General features: G+C 45.3%; 1 protein-coding gene across 1 annotated transcript in view; it reads left to right on the top strand.

Moving 5' to 3' along the window:
- The window catches only part of DNTTIP2 (deoxynucleotidyltransferase terminal interacting protein 2), a 94,071-nt gene that overhangs the window by 58,090 nt on the left and 14,840 nt on the right, over nucleotides 1-21,141 (top strand). The window contains exons 5-6 of the mRNA XM_085605795.1: nucleotides 16,642-16,806; nucleotides 18,582-18,691. Coding sequence (XP_085461921.1) covers nucleotides 16,642-16,806; nucleotides 18,582-18,691 — 275 coding nt within the window. The remainder of the gene's footprint in view (nucleotides 1-16,641; nucleotides 16,807-18,581; nucleotides 18,692-21,141) is intronic.

The raw sequence follows: 21,141 nt of genomic DNA, 5'->3' as shown, positions 1-21,141 counted from the left end.
GGTCTTTAAAATTAAAATAAAAAAAGGTTTTACATTGAACACTGTAATCTCACACCTTCAAAAATGTTTCTCAACTCCCTAGATCCTGATGACATTTTGATACTTAAGACCTGTTCCTTCATTATGTGACCCAAGTGTTTCTGTTTCCTTGTAAAGTGCTAAACACCGACTCAGCCCTGCTTTCCTTCCATATGAAACTTGAGCGCTTTCTCTGATATGGAAGAAAATGCCCAGAAATTACACATCACAGGAGTTTTGTTCAGAACTGGTGATTTCTATAGATTTTTTAAAAGGCTTTTTGTTTTTTGGGGGCTATTTTGATAACTTGACGAAGTAACTTGTTTTTATAAATTTATTCCTAGTGTTGAGCTTCATTTGTAGACATTCATGTGATTGCAAAACGTTTTTTTTTTTGTTTTTTTTTTTTTTTGGGTCACACCAAAAAGTGCTTTTGATAATTGGAAATTTCTGCTTCTGACTTTCTTTTTGCGAAATTGGTCTCAAGATGCAATGGGTCTTGTGCACGCATTTTAAAGAAAATAGTCATCATGGCTCATTTTATTTAAGAACGTACAGCACAAATGAAAATACATTATGAAATTAAGCCTTTAGGACAGCAGAACCGGTACCTAAAATACCAAAACTAAATTCACAATTGATCCAGCACTGTATATGGTACAAATCTTTTTAAATCAAGATTATATTGTATGACAGTGGGGAGCAAAATGACATCATATAAACAACAATGGAATAACAGAATACCTCCCCTTCCTGTACGATAGGGCACAAAATGATTCCGTTTGGTGTCGTTTGTGGGCGGCGTGGGGTCCTCTACATCAGTCAGTCGCAGGAGTCAACTCCCAGAGTTCCTTAGAAAGAAGAGCCAGGTATGGGCTCCAGAGCTCCCTAAAGGAATCTCCCTGAGCAGTGAGGGCCAAGAGGAGCTGCTCCATACCCAGCACATGCCAGAGCAGGCGAAGCCACCACTGGTGAGTTGGTAGCACATCAGTGCCTTATTGATCGAGGATGTTTTGGAGGGCCGCCCCCAGTGCCCAGCCGAACCTTGGCCCCCTGCAGGATTTAAGCGGGAAGGTTAGGACATTAGGTAGTCCCAGGATAACACATGTGGGAAAGCAAGGTAGTTGAGTATCTAGGTGTGTCAATATTGTTCAGGGTTTCCTCCCAGTATTGTGTGAGTTTATGGCATCCCAAGACCAAATGTATCGGTGTCCTGGGGGAGCCACAGGGCCTACAACAATCAGTGCTATGAGAGGGATTACCCCTGTGCACAAGCACTGGGGTAAGGTACGAGTATGTGGCATTTTAAAAAATGTTATCGTAGCAGTCAATATCGGCTGTATAATTCTCCGTATGGAGTGCCCTGTAGTACACCTCTACCCATTCCTTAGCTGTGAGCAGCCTTCCCAACTTAAATTTCTAGCGTTTGTCACGGTGTCTTAGCCGCTGGGGGGGGGGGGGGGGGGTGTTGCAAAATGCTGTATAGGTCTATAATGAGGCATTTGTCATAAGTTTTCATGAGGAACCATTTTTCAAAAGCTTTGAGGGGCCGCTGAGCTCCAGTATGCACCTCTGGATGCATTACCCAGTGCCCGATCTGCTGGTATTGCAGCCTTTCCGACTCCGGAAGCGCAGAGTCCTCCCCTAAAATGCTCAAGAGTGTGTCCTCTTTGTCACAAAAGTGTCCGACAGAGCAACTGCTGGCACTGCCAGTGTCGCAGTGCCACTTGATCTAGGCCTGGGGCAAAGGCCGCATTGTTCACTAGTGGGGTCAGCGGGGAGGTGAATGTAGAAAGCCCTTTGCACAATGCAACTCGATCCCACACTCTCAAGGCTGTATTAGTGACCGGTGAGGAATAAAGACCTCACGTCCTCTGCAGACCTGTCAAGAACAGGATCTTCCAAATGGAGATACCCGCGATTGCTCAGTCTATAAACAGCCAACAGTTTTCGGATTCCTCCCTAGACCACTCCACCATGTAGCGGAGTTGGGTAGCTTGGTAATGTAGGAGGTTCGGAATCCCCAGTCCCCTTTTCAGTGGAGATTGATATCTCAATGTCCTGCTCGTCCGAGTTTGCTTCTCAGCCCACACAAAGTGGTTCAGTTCGCTCTGCAGGGTCTGAAGTATGCCTGCTGGGGCATCAATCAGTAGCGTCTGAGAAAGGAAGAGGATTTTTTGGGAGCACTGTCATCTTTATTGCTGCTATCCAGCTTAGCCAGGAGAGGGGATAAAGTTTTGACTACGCCAGGTCTCTCTTGAAGTGTTTGGAGGAGCGCTTGAAAATTAAGGAAGGACATCTCTTGAATGGTCGGTGTGAGATGTATTCCTAAATATAGACTAGATATGGGTTGCCATTGAATCGGAAACCAGTGCGCAAGAAGAGTCCCTGTTTCCTGGTGAACCGAAAGGTTGAGGGCATGTGACTTCTGTATATTTATCCGGAAGCCCGCTGAGATGCCAAAAGCCTCCGATTCATCCAAAAAGGCAGGGAGAGCCTCTAGAAGGTCATCTAATGCAACAATTACATTGTTTGCATAGAGAGCAAGGGTATGCATCTCCCCGCCAAAGATGACTCCCGTTATGTGCGGATTGTCTCCGACCCACTGGGTGAAGGATTCCATGAAAAGAGCAAATGGAGGCAAGAGTGGGCATCCCTGCCTCATCCCATGATAAATAGTAAATGGGTACGAAGTCTAGCCATTAACCCATACACTTGCTTTAGGTTGACTGTAGTTCCCGAGGTTCCAGGACCAAAATCAAGGCGCGAAGCCAAAGTGAGCATGTGTTGCCTCCACGTACGGTCAGTGTACTCCATCAAACGCTTTCTCCGCATCTATGGCCAGCAGCATAATCTCCGGTCTGGAGCATTTGGCTTTATCGAGCAGGTGAAGGATTCAGTTGGTATTGTCACTACATTGTCTGTGTGGAGCAAATCCTACCTGGTTCGGTTCAATCTGCCCCAGAATGAGTGGATTCAGTCAGGATTCTAAAATGCCGGTAAAAAGCTTGATGTCTACATTCAGGAGAGATACTGGTCTATAGGACCCACATTGCTGGGGATCTTTCCCGGGTTTGGAAATGACCACTATAGATGCATCCAGTATGAAAGCTTGGACCACCCCCGGTCCGGTGATCGCGTTCGACAGTCTGGTCAAAACGGGTGCCAGAATCGAGCAGAACTTCTTGTAAAACTGAGCCGGGAAGCAATGTTTGATTATAATCTTTTCTTTCCTGATTGGTCAATCTAGCATCAATTACGTGGTTTGAGCACCCTTGAGGTAGCAGTCTGGGCCCTCTCCATTGGATTTCTGGTGGGTGTAGAGGTCCTCCTAAAACTGGGGGAGGGCGAATGCGATGAAGGCATCCCCAATGATTTCGAGGTTATCATGCGCCCAGAGAAACTCTAACCCTGTGGTCTGCCTTTAGGCACGAAGTCGGTTGGCCGGCAGGCGCCTATCCTTGTCGTCCCACCCCCCCACCGCCACATTAAAAGAATGGCGAAGTCTAAGCAGAGTGCGCTCAGCCATGTCCCAAATACAATTCTGTGAGCTGCCTCCAAACGCGAGATGTGCCTATGCATTTGTGTTTCCTTTCCAGCAGCAGCACTTGCTGACACAACTTTTCCAATTTGTGCCGCCAAAGCTTATCGGCCACAGAGATTGCTGTTAGCCCACCTTGAGCCACTGCTTTTAGCATCTCCCAGAGGAAGGAGATGGAAGTATCAGCGGTATCGTTAAGGTCAAACTAGTTTGTGATTGCTTGGGTGATCTGTTCCACAACCGCAGACCTTTGAAGGACGGTTTCTCTCATTCTCCACGGCCAGAATGTCCGCTGTGAAGGCGAAAGACCAAGGACCTGAGAGACTGCAGCATAGTCAGATAGGGAACTGAGTTAGATTTCAGTGTCTGTAAGCAAAGTCTTGATCCCTGTGGTCCCCAAAAATGATAGAGCCAGGTGCAAGTCTTGTGGCCGTGGGAATAAAGTGTACTCTCTGGTCTGGGGGTAGAGGTCTCGCCAGAGATCTCTGAGGCCCAGTTCCCGTAGCCACCGAGCCCCCGGCTCAGGTCTAGCTCATTGTGAAACACCAGGTTCGAGGCATATGAGCTGCAGATTGTACACTGTACATTAGATCGCCATCTGGTGTTGGGCTTGGATGGTTGCACCTTGTTGTTGTCTTGGAAGAAGTCTTTTGTAGTCACGAGATAGGTGACTCCTCCCTTGGACGATAGTGCGCATGGGCATCGACTCCATCCTCAGATTGTTTTTTTCCGCCATTGGGTTCGGATGTAACTTTTGAGCTCCGGTTCAAAACGTTGTTTTTCAAACTTTTCGACGCGCAAACTCTCCGGTATTGTTATCGATCGCGTGATCTTCGACGCGCAACTCAACAACTCGACTCTGGTCGTCGACGCGGGCCGATGGGCCCATCCACGCCGTCTGGCCTACAGCTCATGGACTCCATCTAAAAAATGCCCCCAGTGTGGAGCTAAAGTCCCACACAGTGACCATCACAAGGTCTGATTAACTGTGTCTCTCGCTAGAACACGACGAGAACAATTGCCAGGCCTGCGCCTCTTTTCGATCGAAAAAGACCATCCGTGATTATCAGGCCCGACGTCTCATCATGGCGCAGAAAGCAGCTCCGGCACCAGCGGACATCTTCGATGACGTCCAGATGTCCCAGAAAAAGATTCCGAAGACCTCAAAATCGTGTCCGAAGCAGACTACTCAGGCGACCACATCATTCCTGGTCAACGAGTGAGTACAATTGCCCCTACCCCCACTCCACCCCAGAAAAAGAAGGCCCTGGTCAAGACTTTGCCTTCTGGCCCCAGTCGCGACCAAAAAAAGACTTCAGAAGCCCCGCCTTCGGGCTCGGCTCCGAAGATTAAGGAAAAGCCTTCCTGTAGCTCTGGACTGAGCAAACCGCATATCCCCATCCTGAAAGCGCCTTCGGCATTGAAACCTAGTGACCACCCCACTCCCAAAAAGAAATCGGCTCTGACCACCTCGACACCGAAAGAAATACCTTTGGATCCAAAGCCTTCAGAACCGAAGATGATTTCGGTCTCCATAGCCAAGCCAAAGAACTCTAAATCATCTCCTAAGGCCTTGGAGCACAAACCTCAACCCCGCTTGGACCCAAAAAAGTCGTCGCCGAAAGCGATTGTCGAGGAGGAAGAACTTTTTCGACTGGATCCCGTTGATCCTAAACAGTGAAAATTGCATATCGACCCCAAAACAGGACATGTGGCCGCTGTGCCACAAAAGAAGAGTAAGCTGGACACAACAGACACTCCTGCTGTGCCTCTGAAGAAAAAAGACTGTGCCACTTCACCTATAAGACCCTCTTCTCCTGTTCTTCCTCCTATACCTCTCTCACCTCCACAGCCTACACCATTTCCAAATACACAACCACCACAGGAGGATGATGATGATGATGACGATGATGATGATGATGACGACGTAGGGGGAAGGGGGGCAACAATGACCCTTTCACTGACCCTGACAATGATACGGACACACCACAGGATGACTAGGACGATTAGGACAACCCAATAGATCCCCCCCCCAGATCCCCAGCCATATCCAACAAAACCATCTCCCCCAGATGACAATATTGGATTTGGGCAGCTGGTTAACAGAGCTGCTATTTACCATGGCGTTCACATGTATTCAGACCCGGCAGAGGAGGATTTCCTCCTAGACACTTTTAAACAGTCGCAAAAACCTGTACAAATACTGCCAATGCTCAAAGGGGTCATTAAACACGCCCGACATATTCAGGGACCCAGCGAGAACTAGAATTCTCAATCCCAGGATTGATTTAAAAAAATAAAATACAAACCTGCCACCGACGATCCCGCCTACATCGGAGGGCAGCTACCCTTAGACTCACACGCGGAACTCAACAACTCGATTCCGGTCGTCGACTCGGGCCGTTGGGCCCATCCACGCCGTCGGGCCTACAGCTCATGAAAAGGACTCCATTTAAAAAATGCCCCCAGTGTGGAGCTAAATTCCCACATCGTAACCATCACAAGGTCTGTAACCTGTCTCTCTCGCCAGAACACGACGAGAACAATTGCCAGGCCTGCGCCTCTTTTCGATCGAAAAAGACAATCTGTGATCGTCGGGCCCGACGACACATCATGGCGCAGAAAGCAGCTCCGGCACCAGGGGACATCTTCGATGAAGGCCCAGATGTCCCAGAAGAAGATTTCCAACTACATCTACAACACAAGACTGTCCTAGTCCGGATGGACAACATGACAGCCATGTATTACATACAAAAACATGGGGGCACACATTCTTTGCAGCTATCCCAGTTCGCACAAAGCATTTGGACATGGGCCATTCCACAAAACATATACCTGCTTGCAGAACACCTTCCAGGAGTTCACAATCAGATTGCGGATCTGCTCAGTCGACAGATACAGCAAATACACGAATGGGAACTTCATCCCCAAGTTCTTCAACCATTTTTTCAGTTGTGGGGTCAACCACACCTAGATCTGTTTGCCACACACGCAAACGCAAAATGCCCAACCTTCGCCGCCAGGTTTCCACACCCGTTATCCAAAGGCAATGCGATATAGATGATTGGTCAGGCAGATTTGCGTATGCTTTTCCGCCACTCCCACTGATTCCCCTAGTAGTACACAAGCTCAAACAGTCTCTCAAAATGATCCTGGTGGCTCCCACATGGGCACGTCAACCTTGGTTCACGACCCTGTTGGAACTCCCAGTAGTTCCACACCAAAAACTACGCCTCTCCCCAACATTGCTTGCGTAGAACCATGGGGAGATAGACACCCCGACCCAGGTCAGCTGAATCTAGCAATCTGGCTCCTGAAGTCCTAGAGTTCGGTTACCTTAACCTTCCACCGGACTGTATAAATATTAAACAAACCAGACTTCCAACTACTAGAGCTTGCTATGCAGCAAAATGGAAAAGATTTGTCATCTACTGCAACAACAATCATATTGATCCGCTGGATGTTACTTGTTACACTTGCAGAGATGTAATCTGGCATATTTATCCATAAGGTTACATCTCACAGCACTTGCAGCTTATTTACAAAATAGACAACACTTGTCACTATTTCGAGCACCTGCAATTAAAGCGGTTATGGAGGGCCTTAAAAGAATAATTCCTCCCAGAATACCACCATCTCCGGTGTGGAATTTAAACATTGTTCTTACCAGGCTCATGGGTCCCCCATTTGAACCTCTACATAAATGTGAACTTCAATTCCTCACATGGAAAGTAGCTTTCCTTGTCGCAATTACCTCTCTCAGGAGAGTAAGTGAGATCCAGGCTTTAACCATACAAGACCCATTCTTACAAATACATCGTAACAAGGTGGTTCTCAGAACAAATCCAACATTCCTTCCCAAAGTCATCTCTGCTTTTCATCTAAACCAATCAGTTGAGTTACCGGTGTTTTTCCAAAACCCAGATTCAGTAGCAGAGAGAGCCCTTCACACTCTAGACGTTAAAAGAGCACTACTATATTACATCGACAGGACTAAGCCCTTTCGAAAAACAAAACTGTTTGTAGCCTTCTCTCTACCTCATAAGGGTAACCCCATCTCCAAAGCTGGGATTGCCAGGTGGATAGTAAAATGTATTCAAAGATGCTACCAAAAGGCTAAATGCACATTAACCATTCCCCCTATAGCTCATTCAACACGCAAACTAGGGCCTTCCATGGCATTCTTGGGGAACATTCCCTTAGATGACATATGTAAAGCAGCAACATGGTCTACACCGCACACCTTCAAACACTGTGTTGACGTGCAAGCTAAACAAGCTTCTGTAGGCCAAACTGTTCTTGAAACACTTTTTCAAACCACTGTCACGGATATAGGTGACCACCGCTAGGGGAGACACAGCTATACAGTCTATGCACAGTGTAAGATCTGCAGCTCAGATGCCTTGAACGGAAAATGCTACTTACCAGTATGCATCTGTTCTTGGCATGTAGAGCTGCAGATTCGTACACGCCCATCAGCCTCCCCGGGAACTGTATCCGTTCCAGTATTATCTTAATTACATTCACATGGACATCTTTTCTATTTCTTACTGACTCCATCATTTCCAATCATGGCGAAAAACAATCTGAGGATGGAGTCAATGCCCATGCGCACTATCGTCCAAGGGAGGAGTCCCCTATCTCGTGACTACAAAAGACTTCTTCCAAGACAACAAGGTGCAAGCATCCGAGCCCAACACCAGATGGCGATCTAATGCACCATGTACAAATCTGCAGCTCTACATGCCAAGAACAGATGCATACTGGTAAGTAGCATTTTCCATTCAAATCTCCACCCAGGAGCACCCTCCGATCCTGATGAGACTTGACCTCCGCCAGCACCTAAGGAAGAAAGGTTTACTGACCCTCGTTGGGCGCGTAAAGGGAACCCACAATAAAGGAATGATCTCCTACATGCACTATGTACGCTAATATTTGCTCCTTAATCTCTGCCAGTTTTTGGTGTGGGAAGGCCCAGGATCCAAGTCTACAGCATACCCCAGGATGGAAGTGCGTCTCCAATATTAGGCACAGGTCTGCCCCGGATTGTTGTAGGTTGGAGGGAATCACATGACGCTTGGTTGGGTTATTAAGCCCCTTTAAGTTTAGGGTATCAACTTTTAGCTGATTGTGTGTTTGGATGGGGTCGGTCACTGCTCTACAGCCAACAGTTGTCACAAGAGCAGTTCTACATGCCTTTTGGGGCCACAATGGATCAGGGAAGTCGTGCTTAGTTACCTGCCCATTATGTAGTGTGCCTTCTGAGAATAAATGTACTCCTTTCCCAAAAACCAAAACAAGCAACATTAACAAACATGAGAACAATAAATATGAAGATCTGGAAATGCCCACTATAGACCCATTAGGCATGTGGGTAGAGGGGTCCGTAGCTCTGCGTAGTCCCTTGTCTCACCAGTCCCGTCCCCCCCACCACAGCAACCTATACTTGAGATACTGCCCCCTGCAGTTGAGAGCGTTTCCTGGCTTTATGCTTCTGGGGGCTGGCCTGCTGGGCATCCCTGGAGGGCTTCTCATTATGCCAGGGACCGAATTTGGAGTAGTGTCCCTTTCATATGGAAGACTATGTGGAAGGGTTGTCTTCAGGAGTAGGATATTCCCTGTTTGTGAAGATGGGCTGTGACTGGGTGGAACGCCTTAAGTTTCTGCAAAGTGAATGCCGACTGATCCTTGTAGAGGACTGGCGTGTGACCTCTGAACTTGAAAGGTTGCAAGTCCCTGGCTTTACGGAGGATCTGTTCCTTAAGCTGAAAATTATTAACTCAAACCAGGATATCGGCTAGGCGGAAGTTCTCCAGTCATTGAGGGCCAACTCTGTGGACCCTGTCGAGCTGGATGTCCTAGTCTGGTGCCTCCTCCAGGGTCTGAAGAAACAGTGCCCTTTTATAGGTCGTGATGTAAAGCTCCTCAGCATTGGTAGGGGCCCCACATATGTGTATATTATTTCGCCGTAGTCTATTTTCAAGATCCTCCGCTTTGTGCCTGTAAGTCAGTCTGCTGGTCGCAGAGTCGTATTACTTCCTGATGATGTTAAATTTCCTTATCCTGACCCGTCTTGTGGTCTTCTAGGTTGTAGACCCTGTCTCCCATCTCTACCAACCCACGATGGACCTCCTTCTGGTCTTGAGATGGATCCTTCTTCACAATTTGCAGACCTTCCCAGAAGGAGGCGAAGAAGGCCTCCAGAAATGTGTAGGTCTCTAGGATATCTGCATCCTCTCCATCAAGCTGCTGTGCATGGGTAGGGAGGCCCGTCCCCTGATCTGCCCCTAGTCTGCTTGGACAGCATGTCCCTCAAGCTGCGGTCCTTCTTGGTGCAGGCTGTGGCCGCCTTATGCTTGTGTACAGGGTCCCCTGGGCAGCATGGAGGCCTCCCCTCTTGCAGGGCACTGACATGTGGGAGGGTAGTGCTTAGATAAGGGCACCGCCCCCACGAGTAGCGCATCAACGTCACCAAGAAAGGTCACTGGTATGCGTCCCCCCTTCCATCTAGGCCGCCTCAGGCCTCTAAGATCAATAACACCAAACAGCAGCACTATTTCTCTCTCAGTGTACTCTATGTAGGAGCCCAGGTCTGCCAACATGGACCTGCCTGAACGATCTCCGGTGACCAAGGTTGTCCGTCTCGCGATGGGCACCAACACTCATTGTACAAATAAAGCACTTGTGATTATGGTAAGAAATAAAGTTCTTGATTGAATACTATCTAGGAGCCCTCTGCTGGTTACACCATCCCACTTCCTTTGATAGCAGAGCCATTGATGGAACCTGGTCCTCTCTAGACTTCCCAGTACACATCCATATGAAGGACTGCTTCTCTTACCAGCATTTCTCTTTTCATTTTTGAAAGCAGTATATGCAAAGTCCTTGACTTGCAGGTTCCATATATACACTTTATAAATGTCAACCCCAGCATCAATCTGCCTTTTAAATTAACATATATTGAAAAGATATATGCTGTTTAGTAACTTAAAAGTTGCAAGACATCACTTGGGAAGTCATAAACTCCCAGGTCCTTCAGTTCCTCTTAATGTAATTGTAATTGCTATTTGGTTGTTTGTATTTATGCACTCTTCAGTGTGTGCTTGTAGAATAAAAGGTTCTGGTGAGGATGGCATAAGGGAGACAATGTGGAGCTTGATAGTTGGTAGAAAAAGAAGAGGAGAGTGTGAGCAGAAGGTTAAGTGGTATGAGCGTATGGATTTCAGACTGAGGTCAGTAATGTCAACCGGAAGGTCAGGTTTTTTTTTTGGTTTTTTTTCTCCCACATTCTCCATAGTACAAGAGGAAGCTTTTTCGAGGACACACTGTTCATAATGCATTGTGTTGGCCTACTTATCCTGCTCCTAAGACACCTGTTTTCATTTGGGGGGCTGTGGGAGTAATTGCAAATTACTGGGTGCCTTAAAAGAATTTTCACCATAGGTCTGGCTATTCACTTTAGACATAACCACTGCTCCTTGAGTCAACCTTCATAAAGAAAAGATTTCTGTCCAGTGCAAGTTAAGAGCCAAATATATTCCACTCAACGAAATAAGTTGTAAACAGTTGACCAGCTTTGTGTACTCATTTGTATCCTTTATGAGTAACCTTGCTTTAATCACCGTTGGAAAGTCCCATATCATGGCATATGGTTCAGGCTAGAAAGGGACCCCATTGCTGTTTGTAAATAGTCAATCCCTGCATAGTCTGAATAGTTTTTGGTACCTCAGCGTTGTTTTTGATTCCTCTGGATGTTAGTGGCCCCAGGTTACGCTGCACGCTTGAAATTGAACTGGTCGGCCGGGGTCCTCGCTCTGTCTCGGCTCTTTCTGTTAATTAGTTGGCTCGCCCACCTCTATGTTCTGATGGGATTTTTTTTCTTCACGGCATTGCATACATTTGTGTGCAAAACATCAGGCGCTCACTCAACATGGAAAACATGCCCAGGCATGAGGGACAGAAAAGAAAACGAAACCAAAGTGCCTGCTTCCAGTTTTCGTATTACTACTGCGCTCCCGCTGCCTGCGTCTTATCTCCAAAGCACGCACAAAAGTGGTTTGGGAATTGACCCACGGATCACCAAATATGGCAGCAGCGTTTGTCCTCCCGGGTGGAAAGAGAAACTCTGCTTGCCTTTTACTGCGCGTCAAACATTCTCTGAACAGTTTCAGTTTTTATGGGCTTGCTTATCTGAAAGGCAAAGGTTGCACAGCACAGCAAACTACATTCCTAGCACGTATCTTGATAGGGAGACAAAAAGCCATAATATTTAGAACGACATGGAAACTGGCCCTTCTCGTTGCTCGCAAATTTCAGGGAAACCGGACATGATGCGGTGGAGAAAGGAATGAAAGAATGTGGCTCACGGTTTATTTATTTGCCAACATGGCCACTCATGAACTGCTAGGAGGGTTGGAGCCGGTGGGGACATGTGGATCACAGGGGACCACTATTGTGTATGTGAAGGAGAGAGAATTCTCCTTGTTGGAACTAGGGCTCTCACACACCCAGCAAGGTAGGTGTCATGCTTCATCATTTGAGCCTGCCCCTCGTCAGGTCGGCGCTGCAATACCTGACGGGCACCCATAACCGGTACTCTTAATCGGGGATCTTTCGTTCCTGCCGGTGGGTGCGGTGGGGGTGAGGGGACTAGTGTGTGTAGATGTAGGGTAATGTGTGAGTTAAAATAGGTCAGTTAGTCCTAACCAACATTTATTCCAAAGGTAAACTGCCTAATGTAAAAGACGGAGAGGGGCAAAAAACTAGTCGTAATGTGTCTAGTGGTGTATGCTCTGCTCTCAGGTGATCGACATGTTTCGTGTCTCTAATGTCGTTATGATCAGGACACTTCCTCAGGATCAAGGGAACACTATCTACACTAAAAAGGTAAGTGGAATCTACATACCCAGTTCTCTGGTAGTTGACCTGTAAATAGGACAAGAGTAGGTGGGGACAACATGTTTAATTCACATATTATTACACACACCGTCTCTGTGAACCAACCCTTAATGTCTGGCAAGGCGAACGTGCTCGTGAAAGGACCATAACTAGGACGCTGTTTCACACACATAATCACAGTGAAATAAGTGGTGTTCACAATGTAGTATACTCCATACATTGCTTGAACTTTAAATTGTTTGTTCTTCGCACACGGTCACTGTTGGCTCAAAGTACAGATCTCTTGTTCCCAGTCATCGCAGACATCTGCGTGATGGGCACAAAGGACCGATCCCGCTGGAACTTCATATTCGCTGTCGATTCTTCATGCACAGAGGTCACTTTGTAGCTGCGAGGAGGCCAACATTCATGATTTCTACCTTTTTATTGAAGAGTAGTTCACACTGATACCAGCTAAGGGTCCAGCACCTGGGGGGCTCCTCTTGGGGATGCAAACTCAAACCCAGCAGAGGCCATCAGCAGGTCTCTGGGAGGTCCAGTGTATGCTGGACAATTGCAGGGCAGGCCTCTGGAGGCTTTTTGTATCCCTGGAGCTTACACAGGTAAGCCAACTGAGCCTTGAAGTCACACTGGGCAGCCTGGAATCAAAGCAAGCAAGCAAGTCCATTCTTTTTCTCCAGACAGCAAAGCTGTCTCTCCAGCACCATGGCAGCCTTCTGAATCTTCCGTAAGGTCCAGAAGTGTTCTGATGAGAGGTTCTGAAGATGATGCCACATTTATACTTGGTGCCAGCCTTTCTGTGGAGAATTTCGTGGCCTGTCCCAAAGACTGGTTCTGGTCAGGTCATCCTATGGGCATGGTTCCACACTGTCTGGCGTGACAATGGGAAGAACAGGCCAGGTTCCTATGTTTGTGCTGCAGGCATGGACCCTTGCAATATAATCTGCTCTGGACACAACTCCTCCGCAGCCATCTTCTCAAGAAGACCCACTCCACTCACAATCTTTGTCTGAAAGCAGTGCGCCATTCACAGTCATGTTGGGAGCCTTGTTGAGTTTCTATGTTTCGTCAAATTGTATAAGCTGCTCTAGGACTTCTTTTAGAAGTGCTGTTAGCTTGGAGACCTGCATCCTTTCAAGGAACGTCCCTTGCCGATTCAAGGAGCAACTGATCTAGAGTACAGGCTAACATGAAAGCTTTGGAATTGGAGTTTATCTTTAATAATCTTATCGCTGGTGTAATTTGAGGTGTAGGTTTACGGGCTTGTCCCTTCTCAAGCGGTTGTCTCTAGCCTATGCAAATGATCTATATTAGCTGCCACACATCTGCCTCCGAGTACAGCCTTAACAGCATCCCAAACCCTTCTCACCAACACCTCATCCAACTCGTTGTGTGTTGAGTATTCTAGATGCTGACCATTTTCTCATTGATAATTGGATCCTTTAGTGGAGAGGGATGGAGGCATCAGCATTTGGGGTAATTCAATAGACCCACCTCTAACTGCACTGAGACCGGACCATGGTCCGACACTTCTAGAACACTAATCTGCAGTAATGATCTTTGACAAAAGAGCTTTGCTGACCAAAATATAGTCTATGCGAGAGGATATCCCATTGACCATGTGGGGAAAAGGTGTACTCAGTATCTAGTGAGTGATGTTTTCTCCAGGCATCGTGAAGGCTGAGGTCAGCAAGGGATCTCGTCAGTCTTTTAGAGAAAGTGCCCGTCTACCGCACATTGCCCCCTCTTTAATGTTTTGAGAGTCCCAGACCATATAAAAATCCCCTGTCAAGATAACCGACGTTCCCCACCCCTGTCAATTCTTGGAGAAAGGGCACAAGGTAAGCATCTTGCGCTGTGTTTGGGACATAAACCATGGCTACTGTGATTAGGTGGTTGGGCAGGGAACTGGTTATGGTCAGAAATCTGCTCTTTGTCCATTTTAGATTAATGTGCAGTAAAGGGAAAGTCTTGTTCTATAAGTATCGCTACCCACTGTTGCTTAGTGCGATCGGTAGATTGAAAGGCTGTATGGAGTAATCGATGCCCAAGTCTTCCTTGGTCCTTTTTTTAGGTAGTGGGTTTCCTTTAGGCAAATTACATCTAGCTCAGTGGCTTTAAGGGTATTACAAATAGTTCCTCACTTAATCGAGACATTCAGCACCTTGACATTCAGTGAGACAATATTAACCATCTGAGATGATTATGAACCAGGCGGGCAGGTGTAAGTGCAGGTGAGTATCAAGTGTAATGTGTTGGGGCATAGGTCTCTTCCAAACAAGCAAACTCAGCATATATGTAAACAACAGTAACCAACCTTCGAGGGCTTATGAAGCTCTCCGGAAATGTGGTACGAAGGGGCTCCTACCTACTCCCTCTTCCACAAAGAGAAGAACAGGGGAACTGTCCCTACCTCCTTGGATGTCTCATACCAAGAATCTCCAAATCCAGGCTAATCGCTGGGTCAAAGTAAATACCTTGCGTCCCCTCCCATCCTTGGCCTAACATGAGTGCCAGTTTTTATGCAGGCTGTGCGTATGGCGTGGCACAGGGTAATATCCAATACAATAGGCGCTACTGTGTTGGACTGTATCCCTGATCGTAGCCAAAGTTCCTTACAGTAGAGGGCCCAGGCTCCCGGAGTTTACTGCCTAATTACGCCATGGGCAGAACAACCAACAGGGCAGTGCCATGACACGAATAATGCACTAGTTTGCTGGTGGGAAGGACTGCCACCCCACTTCGGTGCTCATCCACACAATTGCATCTGTGCACTCTCTGCTAGAAGTCTGCTGGGTCTAGCATCCTTATTCTTTATCGTTGAGCAAGTCCCTGCATCTCAGCACCTAGGCCTCACCCTGCTGTGTGCACAGAGGGTCCAGGCCTCCTTTCCGTCTCACCTCTGCCACACTGCAACCAGCTCCAATCCACGCTGATCCTGGATAGATGCTAGCAGGATAGCGCTGTTAATTATCAAGGCGACTGAGTCCCCACAAGTTTACAAAAAAGTGGCAGGGTCATCTGCAAATCAGTCTTGACCCTTACTCTAATAAGAACAGTCTAGCCCAAACTGACAGACCTGAACTAGAACTCATGCAACCCAAGACCAGTTTCGCCCTTATTGGGGCTCATCAGTCAGGTAGCTTATTAAAGCATTCCATCCATCTTTTTTGGGGGAGGGTGGGGGGGAAGCAGTGTTTTTGGTATACACGTGTGATGCCCTAAGTGTGACTGGTATGGCCAGGCATGTCCCCCGTGCACACTAATCCACTGGAACCGACCTACAACCAACAAAGCCCTAATAAGGGTAGCCTATTTTGGATTTACACCAAATCTATTCTCCATGATGTTTGAACTTTGTATTAGTTTTGAAAATATGTTTAACAGTTTTGCCGGAGCAGAAAGCAAAATGTCACCATAGCTTCAAGCCCGGCAAAAATCTTTTAAATGTGCCCCAAATAACATTTAATTAATCTGGATAACATTTTGAACGCTGATCTGTTTGTAGTATATATTTTGAGTGTTGGAGTTTCCCTTTGCGTTCTATATGCCAGGACAATACTCTACCCAAGTAAGTAATTCCAATGATGCTCGAGATATGCCATTTTGTTGAGGTTGTGACCAGACTAAAGAAATTAATGGACTGTTTCTTAGGTGGTCAGTGTTGAATCAGTTGTGGATTGTTTTATTGGTGTTTTGGTCTTTCATTTAAAGAAAGCCGTATCTAATGCTCCTTTTTGTTTTTTCAAATATGACATTAAGGCTTGTTACAGAAGCACTAGATTTTCTACTACGTAGGGAGGAATTTAGGCAGTTGGTGCCACAATAAAAAAAGTTAAGAATCCAGAGTAAAGTCTGATGACTGTCATGCTTACTAACCTGTATTGCTAACATTGCTGTAAAGTTGCCTCACCCTTCTGAAAAGTCTTCTTTTTTTATGAATTGTCACAATGTTACATGCATATTGATTGCTGTAATGTAAACCAGAGATTCAGAGCACTAGTAGCACCATTTATCCTGTACAGTGTGGAATCACCAGTGACATCGTTGCTGAATAATGCATTACATTTGATCGCTGCCTTTAAATGAAACAATTCAGACTGTCTTGTTTCATACGATCACAGATTCTGTAACTGAAGTCTTTTACATACAGGATTTTATTTGTTCTTCATATCACCTTATAGGAAGAGCGAGCGAAGACAACTGGTGATGGCTGGTTTGGTATGAAGGCTCCAGAATTAACTGATGAACTGAAGAATGATCTGAAAGCACTGAAGATGAGGTCTGCAATTGATCCAAAGCGATTTTACAAGAAGAACGATCGAGAAGGCTTTCCAAAGTATTTCCAGGTATTGAAAGGGGAACCATCTTGGCACATTATAGTATTTATTAAATGCTATGTTCAGTTCTATACTTCTCATTCTATAAATGTATTTGGTGATCTTGATATGATGGTTGATTTGTTTGGGGATGTAACCACTATAATATTATAATCATCTAGATTGTGCTTTACTCCTGGGTGGCATTTTTTAATTGCTTATTTAAATCCAACACAGCGAACCTTTAGCAGGATAATCAGATGTGACCCCCCTCGAGCCTGATCTCCTGCTTATCCAGCTGGGATGGTGTTAAAGCATAACAGAAGCACCACTGTGTCAAAGAAATCCAGATTTATTGATCTAAGAAAAATGAATAGTCTGTGTATTTAAGAGTCAACTGACCAGGAAGTTCTCTTGAATTCATTGGTGGAGGCAAGTTCAGTATTAACATACAGGACCCTAATTTATGCTCTACTATATCCAAGTTTGTAGTAAGGATCACAAAGTAGACTTTCACACGAAGATTGCAAGCAGGTGTCTACTGAGATCATGAGAACGACCTTCATAAATAACAAAAAGGTATTTGGTATTTGGTTGAGGAGGCTGTTCATTTACTTCACTTCTGGGGAGCAAAAGCTCAAGGTTTATCACTGTCTGAGTTGGTTACTTTCTGTGGGTAATGTTAGCCTGAGCAAAAAAAAAACATGGTTGAAGCTGGTTACAGCTACACAAGTGTGGTCGCGCTGTACCCCTACAATTTCTTAATCCTTGTGTCCCAGAGACCAGATTCAAAACGCAATCCATAAAGAAAGGTCTGACCCAAAAAGTGAGTTCTAGATCAGAATTTAGAAAACAAATAAATGTTTATTATAAAAATCAAGAAGTACAATACAGAAATCAAGTGTGGATGCAGCAGATCTCATTCACATACATAAAAGCATTGCGATGAAGGCTCTCAACAGAATAACAATGCAGAATATTAGGGAAAATTGAAACTTGGCTGTCTCAAATGTGCAGCAAAGTCAGTAGTAAATCGTGCAGTATCCCAAGTAGAGACCAAAAAAGCTCACACACCCCCCCCCCCCCCCAACTTAATGAGTTTAAATAGCCATTATCTTCCTGAGAAATTATTAGAACTGCAAAGTGTGCATGGTGTGAGCAAAGAATTACATTTTTAACCAATCAAATTACAGATTTAGGAATCTTCATTTCACCCTACCACCTTAGCACTAACCCCTTTGAGCTAGTGCCATCTGGAGGTGTCGGACAAACTAGTTACATAAACGGCAGTGAACCATTGTGAAATGAATGCAAAACCACTTGCAAGCAGAATGTCCTTGAAAATAAGTAACAAAGCTACTCGCTTTCTTCAAGAACAGTATCACTCTGATATAAACCGATACCCATCTTGATTCACATAGTGTCTGCAGAGATGCAAACCGAGAATAAATAGGATAATGTGACATCCGTTTTGGACAAGATGGCACCTAGGCCTAACTGAGGCCTAGTTAGCATAAGCCAGGAAAACGCACTTTAGCAATTCATATCAAATTAGTTTGAACTGCAGTAGTTCCATGTCATTATACACATGTAAATTCAAGAGTAGATTAACTGATCTGTCCACTATTATTATTGTGCATTTTGAATAAAATGCACAAAAGCGTAACACTAATATGCACAAACGTTTAAACTTTTTCACAGCTGCATGAAATTATTCTGCCAATGAGTGCATGAAGGTTTTTTGCAATGTTTTATATCCTTTCCAAGCTTTAGTCAATGGGAATTTTAACTTTGAATGTCTGCAGGTCGGAACTGTTGTTGACAGTGCTGTTGACTTCTACCATTCAAGAATTCCTAAGAAACAAAGGAAGAGAACAATTGTGGAAGAACTACTTGCAGATTCTGAATTTAGAAGGTATTTGAGATCTTGCATAATAACTTGTTTTTAAATGTTGTGGAAAATGAACAATTCAAGTTGTGTAAAAGAGCATAGAAAAAGTTATTGCTATTAATGCCTGTTTTCTTTGACATTTGTGCCATTTATTTAAATTCTGTAAAAATTTTGAATGGTGCAGTCATGATACAAAGACAATTATCAAATATTTTTAAATGTTTTTATGGTAGTAGTGCTGTGATGGCAACAAATGCTGTAATGCAGACCAGTGTAATAAATGGAGTTAATTTTGGATACATATCCATAAAACACTACTTCAGTGTCAAATTGCACAAAATAAATTAACATTACAATTACACAAATACAGCTATGCATAATATTTTAAAGGTACAACCTATAACCACACTTATTAAAGACTGATCCTCGTGTAACAAATTGTTCTTTCCTTTTCCAGAATATTAGTATATAATGAGAAACAGCAAAAACTATCAATCTATCCTATTTTAAATTGTGCCATGCTGTTTAAGTATTAGAAATACATAGTTCGAGGCATGTGAACTGTAGATCACATGCTTTGCATACTCCTGCCATCTAGTGTCGGGTCTGGATTTTTGCAAGTTGTTTTTATTCGAAGAAGTCTTTCAAGTCACGAGGTAAGGTGACTCCTCCTTTCGGTGATCATGGGCATCGACTCCATTGTTTTTTTTTTTTTTCACCATCGGGTTTGGACTTAAATTGCTGCGCTCTGGTTCGACACAGTTTCTCGGGTTCTCTGTTCGGTGCGCAAATCACTTGCCCTCGATGGTATTATTTGATCGCATTTCCTGTTCTCCGCGTATTGTATCAGTTCAGACAAAACCAATTTCGAGTGGAAACTTTGTGGAAGGCAGGTGGCTACCTTGCAGCCGATGGAACGGACTCAATTCAAATTCTGTCCCCACTGCCACGCTAAGTACCTGCGCACCGACTCGCACGAAGTGGGCAACTTGGGCCTCTCCCGGGAACATTTCGGAGCCATCTTCTTCCGTACTGAAACTATCTTCGGATTCGAAGACTTTGGCGCCAAAAATTCTGGCAGCGAAAGAGAAAACGGTTCAGACTCCATCGAAAGGGTCACGTTTCGATGTCCCACCTTTAAACTGGGACCAAAACAAAAATAACTGGTTATAAATCCCAAAACAGGACATATTCATGCCAAATTGCCACTTTAAACCGAAACAGGACACAGGACATTTCCCATATCCCTCTTAAAAAGGAAAAACGTGGGTACTAACCCTTCTCATCTATTACCTTCTTCCCCACCTAACCCAAATTTGTTAATCACACCTACAAATTCACCCACAAAATTACCTAGGCCACAAGCATCTGACAATGACGACCAGGATGATGGGGAGGGAGTTAATCCAAGTAGTCCTGGTCCATGGGATATAACACAGATCCAAACAATAACAATAACCAGATTTATAGCCTACAAAACCTTCTTCACCTGACTATAATGTAGGGTACATAGATTTAATCAACAGGGCTGCTCAATATCATGGAGTGCAGATTTTCAAGGATACTCTTGATGAAGACTTTCTTTTCAAAACATCGAGCTCCTCCCAAAGGTCCAGCTACACTTTACCTATGTTAAAAGGTATGCTCAGACATGTGGACGTCTTCTTTAAGGATCCAATCCGCGCCAGAATCCTTACACCAAGGGTAGATGAGAAATATAAAACTGCACCTTCAGATCCCTTTGACATTAGGGGTCAGCTACCTTTTAGACTCCTTAGTAGTTTCTAATGTCCTTAAACGGGCTAACTCGCAAAGATCAGGGGATGCTGCTCCTCCGGATAAAGAATCCAAATTGATAGATGCCTCAGGGAAAAGAGTGGCTGCGCAGGCAGCCCACCACTGGCGTATTGCAAATACCCAGGCCCTTTTAGCAAGATACGGTTCAGCACACTATGATCAGCTAGAACAACTCATCCAATACTTACCTGATGAACACAAGGCCAAAGCACGTGATCTGGTTCAAGAAGGGAAGTTAATTTCCAATACTTCCATTAGATGTGCCTTGGATGCATCTGACACTGCAAGAGTCCCTAGGAACCTGGGTAAGCGGGCAGGTGTTGAGCATGCATGAGAGTGGTGTTTGATCTGTATGAGTGTGCGGCTGGTTTGTGTGAGTGAGTAGGGTGCTGTTGGTACAAGAGTGGTGGGGTTAAACCATAGGAGAATTCATGAGAGCTTGCAGGAGGCACATGTGAACCCTCCTTCTGTGTTGTGTGGTGCGGCAGCCGGCATCAAGAGCATGGAGGAGCACAGCAGATTATCGGTGGGTTGTAAGGGAGCCAGGGTTCCAGGCGCTGGGTGCGGTTCAGACAGGACCGGTGCAGACGGACTTGCCTTTGGCGCTAGCAAATTTAAACATTGATATACAGTCAAGATAACAACATCAATACAATGTGTCCTAGTGAGCAATGAAA

This window comes from Triturus cristatus, chromosome 1_2 (assembly GCF_964204655.1).
Source record: "Triturus cristatus chromosome 1_2, aTriCri1.1, whole genome shotgun sequence".
Taxonomy (NCBI): Eukaryota; Metazoa; Chordata; class Amphibia; order Caudata; family Salamandridae; genus Triturus; species Triturus cristatus.
This window is presented reverse-complemented; position numbering and strand designations above follow the sequence as displayed.